General features: G+C 35.7%; 2 protein-coding genes across 2 annotated transcripts; one reads left to right on the forward strand and one right to left on the reverse strand.

The window, feature by feature from the left end:
- Window positions 1-3,546: 3,546 nt before the first annotated feature.
- LOC106649735 lies at window positions 3,547-12,830 on the reverse strand. The gene is made up of 7 exons (XM_014367323.1): window positions 12,671-12,830; window positions 7,755-7,904; window positions 6,244-6,404; window positions 5,870-5,917; window positions 5,631-5,685; window positions 4,521-5,005; window positions 3,547-3,807 (listed from the first exon to the last, which is right to left on the reverse strand). Exons 1-7 carry the CDS (start codon window positions 12,828-12,830, stop codon window positions 3,547-3,549), a joined length of 1,320 nt encoding a protein of 439 aa, XP_014222809.1.
- On the forward strand, window positions 9,394-11,328 carry LOC106649813. Its single transcript, XM_014367444.2, has 5 exons — window positions 9,394-9,567; window positions 9,652-9,822; window positions 10,162-10,446; window positions 10,821-10,967; window positions 11,054-11,328. Exons 1-5 carry the CDS (start codon window positions 9,510-9,512, stop codon window positions 11,119-11,121), a joined length of 729 nt encoding a protein of 242 aa, XP_014222930.1. The 5' UTR covers window positions 9,394-9,509; the 3' UTR covers window positions 11,122-11,328.
- Window positions 12,831-14,444: the final 1,614 nt, after the last annotated feature.

The raw sequence follows: 14,444 nt of genomic DNA on the forward strand, positions 1-14,444 counted from the left end.
TAAGTGCTAGTACAAGCTCGAGTTCAAACGAAAATGGAAATAAAAGCTGGCCCTAGGTGCAAAAGCGACTCGGTAATTGTCCCTGCGTTCAAGACCATTTTTTCTTCGCAGAACGAATACCTCCTTTAGGCTGATGATCGTGGCAATTAATACATTTTCTAAAAATAATAGTCTGCTCTTAATACAATGTCTCGAATGTTTAATTAGAATTAGACCGAGATATAATGCCGCAAATTTGTAACTATTATAATCACGTTATCACTCATAAAAAATTAAATATTAATTTCACTCGTTATATTCATCCTGTATCAAAGTACTCATGCAAAATGCAATAAAATTCGTAAAAGTTATTTATCAACATCGATGTAAGTTTGACAAATCAATTCTTTGGTTTGCTCCGCAGGCAAATATTAGTTAATGCTTAGGGTGGTCACCCTAAGAGAGTTTTAACATTGATTGACGTCTTTGAATGTTTATATTTTCATGTCCAATATTATTTTTAATAGTATATATTACTATTTTTTGATATTTTTTTTTTCACTTATAGCTGACGAAAAAGTTCCTTGATATTCTCTTAAAAATTTTTCTTGAGATTTCATTTCGTAACATATCGTTTTGAGTGTATCTACTTGGTATGGGGAAAATAACTGATTACATTATTGTCTTGTGTATATATAGATATTCATAGATCAATTATTTTGGCTAATAAACAGTCCCTCTCTTTTTTATTGAATCGAATGATTCATGGTATTGGGGTATTTTAATTAAAAAAAAAAAATAGAGGAAACATATTAGTGATCATTTATCAAAATCTCCAGAGAAAAAGCAACTATTGAAATGACCAAACTAGCAAATGTAAACATGTACATACTTCAGATATCTTTCCATTCTACTTTGACGATTTCAAAGTTTCATTACATCGTATCAAAAAAGCGCAGTCAATTTTTATAACTGCACCCTCCAGCTATAATAACTGTGTAACGTAGAATATCAATTTTATCGTTAATAAGGTATCCGTGCAAATAAATTGAGAAATTTTGAATGTGGGACTAAACAGTACGTTTTTAGCCCCTTCAATGTTTTTTACGGAATCATTTAATGGGCGTGCAGGTCGCATTAACTGGCACGTAACTACCTTGCAAGTACCATCGAGAGTACGTTGTTTGCTTGCATACGCTAGCTATTTAAAATCAGCCAAAATGTTGAAATAAACCCTTATGACAGTCGTGTTCTAGCCAACAAAGAGGCAGATAAACTAATAAATAATATCTTGTTATTGTCGCGCAGTCATAGAAATTATGCATGCTCTTACACGTACTTGGGTTGGAACACAAATGGAAATAACAGTACGTAGATAACACCGGCCAAGAGTCCGAAAATACTGCGGTGGTCGGAATCGACACTAAGACACAATTAGCTTCAGAGTCCCTTGTTAGTTACCTTTACGACTTCATCCGGTGCATTATTGTAACGATACTTCATCAAGCCGCACGAGCACGTAGCCTGTCGCAAGCAGTTATTAATATTTTCGCCACTTCAGCGCTCTCCAGTGCTTGCGGGAGCCAATTTATTACAGACAGCTAAAACGTCCTGAGCATATAATATGTGTATATCCGAGCATATACATTGATTAAATTAATTTTCGAGTCAAGCTGTTATGCCCGATCAAATCTTTGAGTGAAGTACATTTTCGATTTACTTGAGTTACTATTATGATTCGAACAAGTGATTTTGAAAATGAAGGAAACTATGCCACTACAATTTTTACTTTTCCTCTGTCAAATTGAGAAACTATGAACCTTTTTTACCAATATAATATCAAAAAAAATTATCGAAAATTGTTTACGTTGTACGTAATATATTTTGTAATTTCATGTTATTTATGCGACTATTATTAAACATATTTACGAAAAATTTGTGTAAATACTTTTTGTTCATCGTTTGTATTCTCGAATATATAATTGCATTTTTGGAAAAATTTTTCACAGGTTATTTAAAATTTTGAAATATTTTATGGTTGTTTTTAAAATAATAAAAAATTAAGTGCAGTTTTTGTGCACGTCAATAGATACGAATGAGAGTCTGTGAATCGTTGCAAATGTTTTACGATAGTAAAATTTACATTATTACTGTTAAATATTACATTTTTTAATCTATTACGATCGTTAGAGTGATGAGTTGAAATTATATCGTACTTAAACTTCAATTGTATTTGCGCCATCACATACTACGTTTTAAAGTACGCATCAAGTAGTTATAAATAAAAATGATATGTATAAAAATGTTGCTGATTTTCACAATTATACTATAATTACAATAGATTTAATATTATATGACAACATATTATTATTATATATTATAAAAGTATTGTACGTAATAACAGAAGCTTCAAGATAAGCTCACTGATTTGTAAATAAAACTATTTGACTCTTTAAAAATCTAATATTTTGTTCTTTTATGCCAATACCCATCCTTATATTTTTGTTTTGAAACAAAATACAGACGAACTTTAATTTATCAGGTTATAAAAATTTAATGTTAAAAAAATTGATACTAGTATTCCTAGTCACAAATTATTCCCAAGCCAGATTTAATAGATGGGGTGCAAGTAGCAGCAGCAGCCTAAAATAGCACACTACTAATGACTGTTCCAAACATCCGAATGCATTGTGCGCTTCAGAAAACTTTCTTTATTAACAAATGCCTAAGCAAACCTAGAGCTTGCGCAATCAAGAAAACTTTCCCAATCCATTGTCTCTTTTTCTCCAAAAGAATAGAAGAGACAATGGATTCATAGCCACCATTTCTGTTCTCATCAATATACATAAATCTTGTGTCCGAACCATCAGCTATTTATAATAAATCATTTACTTTTTACTTTTAATTTTGAAAAACTATTGTATGACAGTTTTGGTTCTCAGTATTGAATTTTTGAGACAATTTGACATCGATAGGTTTTTAGCCATATAATGACTTCCAGAGAGCAACCCTGTTCTTTTTCACAATAACAAATCACTTTCTTGTTATCTTCGAGTGGAGTGACTAACGTACTTGGAATGTAGTAAAAAAGTTTTTCCTACATTTTTCCTACTTGAGAATTTGAGTGAAAAAAAATTCACAGCTCTAGCCGAAATGGAAACCATAGATTATTAAAATTCCAGTAACATAAAAAAGTTTTCGGTAATTTTTTTTCATTACATATCATTTATTTTTTTCTATATAAATGATTACACATGAAACACTTATCATTTTAAGTTTATCGAGGTCAAGTGTATTCATAAATCACAAGATCAATATTTAGATTGCAAGTAACATTAAATAAGTCTATATTGTCTTCACTTAATTTAAATCTAACAAACAACAAAACAATTGCAATTAGTTATGAAAACGTCCTAAAAATGATTGTTTCGTAAAAATATCGACAACAGTTTGTGACTATGATGTTGATCAAACTCTAAGCGCATCAAGGTCAACATCAAAATATACGAACGAGTACACATTACGCGAAACTCAGACGAAGACAAAGTTGGAAGTTGGCAAGGTGACTTAAGAAGCACAAGGAATTTGCTCATAGCTGAGACACATGCCAGTCATGTCTTCGGGCGGCGTTGCCGCAGTTTCCACCCCAGCCGGTCCAAAGTCCACTCTTATATGGAAAGGAAGCGCCGAAGTTTCCACGCGACAGTTCGGTCCGTTTTCGCTCGATGTCGTTTGTGGCCGCTGCTTCGTCGTCGTGCTCGTCGTCATTGGACAGAAGGAGATGCCGCAGTGTTCAAGGTCGCAGATGCCGGTGCCGTCGTTACCAGGCTATAAAACAAGCGTGAAAAGTTAGAGCCCTTTGAAGGCAGCCGAAAGCTCGAGCGCCGCCGCGTTCCTGCCCCAGCTCAAAGTTGCAAATTGACCTTTTGCCATTTCGAGGCTTCCGCAGCTTTTATACACGTGTTAACACTTAAATTCACTTAGCTGTATGTATAACGTACGCGGGCGCGCGCGTGTGTGTACGTAGAAGAGATCGCGCGTCAAGTTATAAACTGTGCGCAAGTAGATTTTACAGGCCCTAGAGCTACGATGATTTTCGTAAGCCAGTTGAATGTCATAAATCGAATGAAGAGGCAAGTTTATAAGCCCTTAATTAAACCGCCAAGTACACGAGGGCGCTCGTTTCTGCATTAAGACTCTGAGCGGTCTATCCCTGCGCGTTGGCTACTGCTCCATCAAGGCATCGGATTCAACGGCTCCGTTACACGAATGAATTGTAAATGAGCTCGCTTCGATTTTATGTAAACGCAGGCTCAACATTAGCACATTATTTAATCGAAATTTACCACTGAGCACTGCATCGACGAATCTTGAGAGCTCTTAATACTCTCGACGCTTGTAAATTCGTGCGAGATTCATTAAGTACGCGTAAGACTAAGCGGTTTACGTAAAAAGCATTAAAAAATGATCGTTTTCACTTTGACTTTAAAATGATCCCTCGACTACGAGCGAAGCTCTTACAAGCGCGAATAAAGTCTCACCGTAATGAATTCCTCAAAGTCGCAAGGAATGAGGATCCTGTCGCGGCACTTTTTCGTCGCTGAGCCGTCGCTGCTGCCGACGGCGGAGAATTGCTGCTCGGCGGACGCACCGGAGCCCTCGTAGTCGAAGTCGAATATGCTCGGAGCCTCGGTGGTGATCTGCTGCAGGGTGGTGGCGTTGCGCAGCCGACGCGAGCTCCCGATGCGAAAGGAGTCGCGGCCACAGGGCTCGTAGGCGATGCTGCACATGCCGTACTCCTGCCTGATGCAGATCAGGTAGTCGTAGTTGGCGAGGTAGCGGCCGTTCGGCAGGTAATTGAGGGTTCGGAGGGTGCCGTTGACGGAGCGCGCGTACTGGAGGCAGCCGGCCGGCGCTCGCTGCTCGAAGCCCAGTTGTTGCACGCTCATCTCCCACATGCGCGACGTCATGCTACCTGGCAATCGAAAGTTTATCGTCACTGGCTCCTCGCCAATATCCACGTAGACTGCAACACACGAAATATATCAACTTCTTACGATGCGATCCGAGACTGGAGTTTTCCGCGAGACCTGCGCAACTCGGCTTTTGCACGATTTACCTTCTTTTCCTATTTGCATTTTAATCATTATACTTTGAGGCTATACTAATTAAAACTTGCGATTAACCGTAAATACATTACCATACCGATTATTTATCTAAATAATTTGTAAAATAACTATGTTATGTTGCTGCTAGACGCGTAAGCAGATTTTTTAGTCAAAACTTAAAAAAAATTTGTTTGATAAATTTAGTTGTTATTTCCCGGCGTCACTATCACTCGAATCAGTAAATTTAATGAGCAATCGGATCACTCATTAATTTAGAACAGCATCTAGAGCAGCGGCGGCGCATTGACGTCTCATTGACTTATCGACAGTCGTACGGAAATTTGACTGTAATGACTCGCGCGCGCGCAGGAGTGCGAGAGAACAAACTTGTGCGAGTACCTACACGAAGGTGCTTAATCACAGCGCTTAAGTAACTCGAGAGTAGGTTTGCCGCGCGCGATTGCTTTGATCAGAATGATTCTGCACCGACGAGCTCATGTGCCGCTGCATTCGCGAGGAATGCATAACAGTATACGTACTTACTATGCTGGCCGCTATTCCATCCGCAGAGATGCAAAGTCCGCTCTCCTGATCTCACCTGAAAGTACATCCAATATTTTAGCATGCGAGATGACGCGTTAAAGTTAATAACCTAGTAAAAAAACATCTTTATACGATGACAACATTTTTAATGACATTTTATTGGGAAAACTTTTTTTGGGGAATACATTAAAAAGTAACGCGTTATGTATCTTTATTACGTAGGAAAATAATTACTTTACCACCATAATGTCGTCGTCGCATACTCCAGTTTTTCGATTTGGTTGTCCCTGGAAAATAGAAACTCATTAGAACTATGTAAACTATTATATTTCAATACTAGTGATACTCCATGCATAAAACACTGTTGATAAGAGATTGAAAGTCGCGTATTAAAATAAAATTTCTAGAAAAATTCAACAAGCAAGTTTTTTCTTTTTACTTATAGGTATATCTCAACTCAAGTGCTTACAATTTCGCTACGCTACAAAACTTTACGAAACGTTTAAATGCAATCATTATTATAATTATAATTTTAAGTACTTTTTATAATTTGATCATGGTGCAATTATTTCGTGGCAATTTTCAAAATCGTATTAATGCAAGCATCACTTACTATATTAAAATGATGAAAATCGATGCGCAGTTGACTAATCTGTTGGTCGACCTTTTTTACTAATATTGAACAGTTCATTGGATGGTCTACAAGATTCGGAAAACCTGGATTCGTTATGTAGGTCATGTTGTTTTGAACTTCTCCACTACAGTCGGTTATAACTTTTTCGGGCATAAATAAAAATGCGTAATTAATTTTTCAATTCGTTTGAACCAAGAAGAGAGGATACGTCTTAAAAATGAATATATTGTTAATTAACATAAGTTTCAATTTTCTCGCAAGTTATCTGAATTATATGAATCGAATGAAATAATTTTCAAGCTTGACTCGCCATCTTATTGAATAGTATTAATAACTTGTAATAACTTTATTTAATTCCTATAATATTACAATAATATTACAACAATATTTGCTATTTTTTTTCAATATTAAGTGTAACATAAGTAGATATCAAAGCTTATGAAGATAAAAATAAAACTTTTCAAACGCGTTTTACTAAATTCATTATAAATAATGTTTTAAAAATTTACGACAACAGTTTTATTTCTAGATATTTACGAAGCTTTTTATAAACAACAAATATGAAATTTATAGTGTAAATAAAATATACTGTAATTTTTTAATGATTTCTGTAAGTATTTATTTATACAAAGGATTTTAACAAGCATAGAATATTAAATTATCAAAATGTCAAAGAAAAATTTTAAAAATAACAAAACAGTTTCATAATTATATGTAATAATAATATTTTAAAACGTATGTTTCTCATTTAATATTAAAGCACTGCGCATATTCACAAAGCGTGATAATCATACAAGTTTCAACTACTCATGTTGCATTTACAAATAGTTCATAGAAGTATTATTCGAATCGTTCTTCATTTGTTAATAAGGAATGCAAAATAAACTTAATACTTCGTTCTGCATTTGGTAGATTTAGCGAGTGTCAACAAGAACAATTATCCGTACCTTAAAATTTGCTTCAGACATGGTTCGGATTTAACAATTTACATGTTTATACCACAATGGTATGGAAATATAGTTTAAAAGCATAATCTTAAAAGCAAGTGGTTCGTGTTGATTATTCAATTATACGCATAAAATTAAAATGAATAATTCACAAATAATATACAGAAACAAAGCTTTGAAAAAATAAAAAAGTAACATTTGCGTACTACGCTAAATATCTTCAATTTCATACATGATAATGTTCATCTTCTGAATCGTTGATGATTATTAATATTCTCGCTCAACAGTTTAATTAGGCACTCGACCATTATTAATCATAAGCTATATGGTTTGTATCAAATTACTTGAGGTTTGATAGCCCAGACGCTTGACATAGATGCGATCTGTACACGTGTATTTGCATGTTTGTGTACATCGATAAGCGATGCGATAGGGTCTAATATTCCATAGGGATCAATAAAGATGTTTTATGGAATAAAAATAATAGTTGCGATAAATGGTTAAAAAATAAAGTATAATCATAAAAAGGGGCGGATTACTTACAAATGCAGCATGTTCCAAAACCGAGGGCGCAGCTTCCACTCGCATGTCCACGCCGTTCTTGACAGTCATAGGTGTTCATGCAAACTCCACGGCGACGCTTGTCTGACGAAATACAATCCTCAGCCACCGGCTCAGGAAAGAAGTTTAGCACTACAAATGAATAAAACAGATTAATTATCGTTTTTTTAGTTGTCACTATCATAAAGGCAAAGTCTAGATTGATAATAATTTCAGAAACTTTGTTTTTATTAGAATAATAATGTAATCATTTTCTCGAGGAATCTCATCTACGTGGAAAGTCGATTCGGCGAGATTGGAAAGACAAGTACAATATTAAAAATCATACTTGCATAGAATTTTTTTATTGTTGCATACATAAAAGAAACTTTTTGATTGTTAGTGAATTCGATATTTATAGTTCGAATATTTATTTTTAATAAAGGTTTCATGTGTGCGATGCTCTGTGATGTTGAGGATACGAAAACATGCACGTGCTCTCTAGATTCTATTGATCATGTCTATTATAAGACAGATGGCTGTAATGGGTCGACGAGGCAGAAAAATACTGCGTCAAAATAATACTTACTGACTATGGGTGGAACATTAAATGATGAAGGTGGAAGAAGACTACATTGTTTTGCCAAGCAAATGGATAACACGGGAACCGCAAAAGAAAAATAGAAAAATTTTATGGGTTAGAATAAAGATAAACAATATTATACTGTACTAATCATATCCATTACAAGTATATTTTTATTATTTGATTATATTCGTCAAAATGAATGATATAAATCATGAAATATTCTACTTCATAATAACATCACAATTGATAGTTGCAAGTGTTGAAGATAATTCAAAAAATAAAACTCGATGATTTTTTAAGTCATTTGTTTCAAGAAATCTTAATTATATTTTGTTTAAAACTTATATCACGATTCATTATTTTTTAATATAATAATTGGTGAAATTATTGCTATGTTTGAACTAATAATGTTTAGAGGGAGTTTAAAATAAATTATAGACTCCGACTCTGTTGGAAGATTGACCGCGAGAAAAAAAATGAAGTGCTCGAGTGTACTTTAGCTCGCTAAGGAACTGCGACTGCCCAATAAATTCTCGTACTTTCGCTCTCGCAAAAACGTCTAATCGGACGCATTTTCTTGATCGCGCCACCGACGCACGACGATGCATATCTAATAAAGTAGCGAGCCGGTTTCGAATGATCTGCGCTGCTAAGTTCATCGGTTTTATCGCGCAACGACAATCGGCCTGCATGTTGCGCGACATGCTGACTCGACCGCTGACTTGCGTTGCGTGGCCCGAATACGTAGAAAGTCGCGTGGGTCATCTCGAGCCGTGCATCGGTTCGGGCAGCCCACATAATGATATTTTTTGCGTTTGCATTGAGTGGGAATATGATTCAAACAAAAAATGTTTTATGACTATGGTAGAAAGCAATTCAAATAACGTGTAATCAGGCAGCGCCAAAAATGCAAAAGAATTTCAAGGAGAAGGGAATTTGTATTATAGGTGAATATAAATTAGAGTTCATTACCCTACTCGATGTTTTGAAATACCGAGGAAATAGCAAAATCACAATACGCGTGTATTGTGTATAATTCTGTGACTGGACAGTGATTGTAGCGTCTAGCGGCTACTGTACACAGATTAGTCTCCGGCTATCTCTTGATTTGGACGCACGTTCGAAACTTGTCAGCATCAGTTTCCAAATTGCCGAACTTTAATAAAAACACCATGAAGCGACCGTCATTCATACTTCTATTCGTTATTCTAACTTTGAATGAAGAAATCGGTAAGCAAAGCTTGTTGTGCAAAAATTGACTTTGTGCAGTAATATAAACGAATTAATTATTTTTCTTTTAATTCTTGCCGACAGGCGCTTTAACTGTGCCGTGTTCTTCGGACGATGCTTGTCTGCAGGTGATCAATGCAGCTAATAAGCCGAAATGTCACGCACCGCTCTGCTACTGCATCAAGCCGGGAAAACAAATTTACGAGCCCTGCACAGAGAAAGAACTCAGCGTCAAGCCGAGATCTCGAGATGAAGGTATTTATCGATTATACTTCCTAGCTCAAAAGTTACTTAATAAACGACTTCCTCTATAATAATCTCGATTAATAAATTCGTTATGGGCCGAGTGAGTGAAAAATCGAAGTCTGCTATAGGCCGACCTAGATGTTTTGCACGTGTTTATAGCATGGCTATCATGGCTATTTATCTAATTCATAATGTTGTTGATACCTAAAAGCTCGTAAATCAATCGAGAATACAAGTAGCGAATTAGTCGATATTCCGTGAAATTCTACTTTTGTAAATTTTCTCATGCAGTCGTTAATTATTATAAACATACGAACGTACGAGAATGACGAAATAATTAATTTGCAGCGACTACTGTGGGCAAAGTGGACGGCTGCTCGAAAACGGAAGACTGTCAAAAAGTAAAGATGAGCGTCTGCAAGTCCGGCGCGTGCGAGTGCCCGGAGACGCACATCCTGAACGGCAATCGAGACAGCTGCCTGCCGAAAGCTCAGAATCTCGACGACGAGTGCACCGAGAGCGTCCAATGCGCCGCCGACAGCCTCGGCGAGGCCCTCTGCGTCGAGCGTCGCTGTCGCTGCGAGCTCGGGCATCATTACAGTGCCTCGAGCAAACGATGCATTCGTAATACAGGTGAGATTGATCCATTACACTACCCTTTCTCGCTGCTGCCGCTGCTGCAGCTTCGTGTGTGCGCATCTGAGAGTATGTGTGTGCGTGCGTGTATGCTCACGGTCTATATACTGGTTCAACGAACCCTTCAGATCACTGACCTTTCTTTCATTTCATTGAGCTACGACTATACCTATGCGTCACATATTGCACTTGTTTTTTAGATTACACTGTCTCGGTGGTATTTTAGTGCGTTACTCTGGCTCATTGAATTAGAATTATGTTATATGAAATTTTAAAAACGTTTTGCCCATTCTTTTTTCTGTCATCAGTTTTTTCATTCTGTCGTAAATATTATCATGTAAGCGATAAAGGACTATTTTGATCGGTTTTAGAGTATGGTCACCCGTGCGACAGAGCTAACGATAGCTGCTACCATTCCGATGGCAAGGGTGGAGATAATACATTGGAATGTCAAGGTAATACGTGCGCGTGTAAGCCAGAACACTTTCTCAACAATGAATTGGTCTGCGTATATTCAGGTAATTGAACAGATAGACTTATGTTAATAAAAAAGAATCTAATGCCCTCATAAAAGATAATTCAACTAAATTTTCTATATTCACAGGTGCTGCCATGAATATAGTGCAACTGTTTTTACTTTTTATAATGTTACTTTTGTTAAAAATGAATTGAAAAATTCAGGTTGCTATCTTTTCTATATTGTTATTGAAATTGTTTATATTCTGTTATTGAATATTAAGTTAATGAAATTGTTACTGTTCCTCCTAATTTCCTAATTATCCTAATTTTTAAATATTGTTACTGTTCCTTGTTACTGTTCCTCCTAATTTCCTAATTATCCTAATTTTTAAATATTGTTATTTTTAATACAAATTGTATATTTTTGAAAATTTGTGAAGATAATAAATTATTTAAATTGTTTACATCAAATATTTAATTTTCTTATATAAAACCTAAAATAGTCGTAAAAATATGTTCAACCTCTCGTTCAGTTTAAATATCCTGGTTTTTTCAATTGCATCTTCGATTATTATTCGATTGCATTCGATTACGATCTTTTGATCAATTCGATTTTTTACGAAGAGAATTCAAATAATATCAGGAAAAAATACCTACCAATTATCACTAAATAATAATATTTTAGTTAATGCAATGATTGCTATTAAATCGAATGAAACGTGTGTATTGACCCTGAAAAGATTTTTCTGAGGAGATCTGGACCCCACATTTTTATCGACAGAGACACGCAAAGTTTATTTTATTTTTAACTTTTTCTGTAATTCGAATTTCGACAAATGGCTCTATGGCGACCTTCATTTTGTTGCTAAGAATAAGCAGTTAAAATTGCAGCCCATTCCATTGCGTAAATTTCCCGGAAAACTGGATTATAATTTTTGATCCTGACTTTTGATCCATGCTTGATCAAAATTTTCAATCCAGTTTTCCGGGAAATCTGCTCAATGGAATGGGCTGTAATTTTAACTACTTATTCTTAGAGACAAAGTGAAGGTCGCCTTAGAGCCATTTGTCGAAATTCGAATTACAGAAAAAGTTAAAAATAAAAAAAACTTTGCTTGTCTCGCCCGATAAAAACGTGGGGTCCAGATCTCCTTAAGCCTCGGCGGCTTCTTTTAATTCAAACATGAATGCTTTATAATGACGGAGTAAGATATTGTTTTTATTTTTGTTAACAAAATTATTGAAAAAAAGTTGATGTAACGTTTGAAGTGTTCAATAAATTAGTACATAAACCATCAGATATCATCCAGCATACTATGTTTAAATACTCGCCTATAAAAACTCTTACTTCAAATATTTATATTTTAGCTTAAGTAAATTTGAAATAATTTTATGAACATTATACGGTAAATTTTATTGAGGCAGAGGTTTTGCAGTTTCAAGAACAGAATAAAACGTATAAATCCAAAGTTTTATGTAAATAATAAATTAAATATAAATTATAAAATCTGCAACGTACACAGTAGCGAATAATCTCTTCGAGTGTAGCACAAGCGTATGATTTACCCTTTGAATAACCGTAATACATTGACAGAGAAACAAAAACTCGCCAAACAGGCTTATGATATTATTATTTAATGAATCACGAAAACACCTCGTGATACAATTTTATATCGCTGGATTATTTTAAAAATCGTTTTCAATTCACGAAAAGTCAGTTACAAATAAGTCAACTGGAATTAATTTATCAGTCGAGGCTTACCTCTAGGAAACAAGCTGTTGGCTGCGGCGCTTATGGCCTTGTGCACCGGGAGTTGGGACTTGGAGGACGTGCCCGACCACCAGTAGGAAAAAGGCCACTGGTAGGTCTCGATGCACAGCTGAAGGAGCAACAACAGGTAGAGGAAGTGTCGCCGAATCATGTCACTTCGCTGATGGCACCGGATGATGGTCTTGCGATCGGATTCTGGTGATGCCTCATCGATACAGCGCGGGCGACTCGTCGATGCGCCATCGAGCGCGCGAAACGCATACGAGACGATGGTGGCTCGGATCGGCGAGGCTTCTTCTCCCACCCGAGGAGTCGCATTTCGCAGGCCCGTTCACCACGTGCTTGATCGCGACGTGTGCATGCAGAGCTGCTGCTGCACACGCATATCGCGCGCCGACCTCTCGTGTCGAAAATACCGTTGGACGCGCTCGTAACCGACAATCCAGATGCCGTCGAACGCAATCCGCTCCTATCCTCGTATAAATGCGATCGTCGCCGCGCTGCGGACACACACCATTAAATCGACTTTTCGTGCAAGGTCGTCGAGCCTCGCTCGATTCGCCCAAATCTCCTTCCTTTTTCTGTACTTGCTTCTTCGAGATTGCGCCTCTTTCCGGGCTCTCGTCGATTTTTATTTTTTATACCATTCGCATGAAATTTTCCTCTCGAGATCGGATTAGCCGTTATAAAATTAACAGTTATATTTTGAATCGATGCCTCCGCAAGTAATTGCCTTTATTACGTCTATGTGTTTTCAATTAATTCAAGTTTTGTGCGATAAAGACTAAATTGTTAATGTCATCTTTCTACATGATTCTAAATTTGATTGTGCTTATTTCATGTTAGGGTATCTGCTATTAAATACATTTTACCCCCCTAAAAATTTAAATTGTTTAAAAAAAAAATGATATTACTTATCATATTATATCCGAAAATGTTTGAATTGAACTCGTAAAATAAGATGTATGACTCGCAGTCGCTTTACAAGTGCTCTTATCCTATAAAACGTGCGTACAATTAAGTGTATGAAATCAGAAGTATTGCTTATGTGGCTTCCTCTCAAGAAATCTGCTTACTACGTGTCCACAAGTCATGTTCTTAAAGAGGGGGTAGGGTCAATTTAATAACTTTTTTGGGGCACATAGTAAAATGGATTTATCTATAAATTATTTACATCATGAATATTTATTTCAGCTCAAAATAATAAAAAATAAGGTAACTACAGCAAATTTTCTCACACAACTTAAAAAAACACTGTATCCTTTTCAAATTTTCCCCACTATTTAAGTACTTATAATATGAGGTAATGACGTCGAAATATTTTATTAAAAATGAGTTTTGTGTTTATGGCATCATTTTAAAATCAAATAAATTATTTTTTTGAAAAAATGAAGGTAAAAAGTCATCTTACATGTTAAATGCATGTGTCCTAAAATGCATTTAATCATCATTTCGACGTCATTGCCTCATATATTATCTACTTAAATAGTGTGAAAATTATATGTTCAACAAAAAATAATAATATTAAATTTTTTTTCAAGTTCAGTCAAGACCCTAACCCCCTTAAACTATCCTCGATAACTCTCTCAGATTCCGCAGAAAAATGGTAGAAATCGAGACATGTGAGGTGCTTATAAAACTTGAAAATTCAGATATCATTTCATAAAATTTCAAAACATAAAATATCAAGAATTTCAGAGATCTTTCTACGTTCTACACGCGATCTTCAACTCCAATTCGTAAGTAGTTTTTCATTGGTGACGAA

The sequence above is a fragment of the Trichogramma pretiosum genome, unplaced genomic scaffold (assembly GCF_000599845.2).
Source record: "Trichogramma pretiosum strain Unisexual culture from Peru unplaced genomic scaffold, Tpre_2.0 scaffold12, whole genome shotgun sequence".
Classification (NCBI taxonomy): Eukaryota; Metazoa; Arthropoda; class Insecta; order Hymenoptera; family Trichogrammatidae; genus Trichogramma; species Trichogramma pretiosum.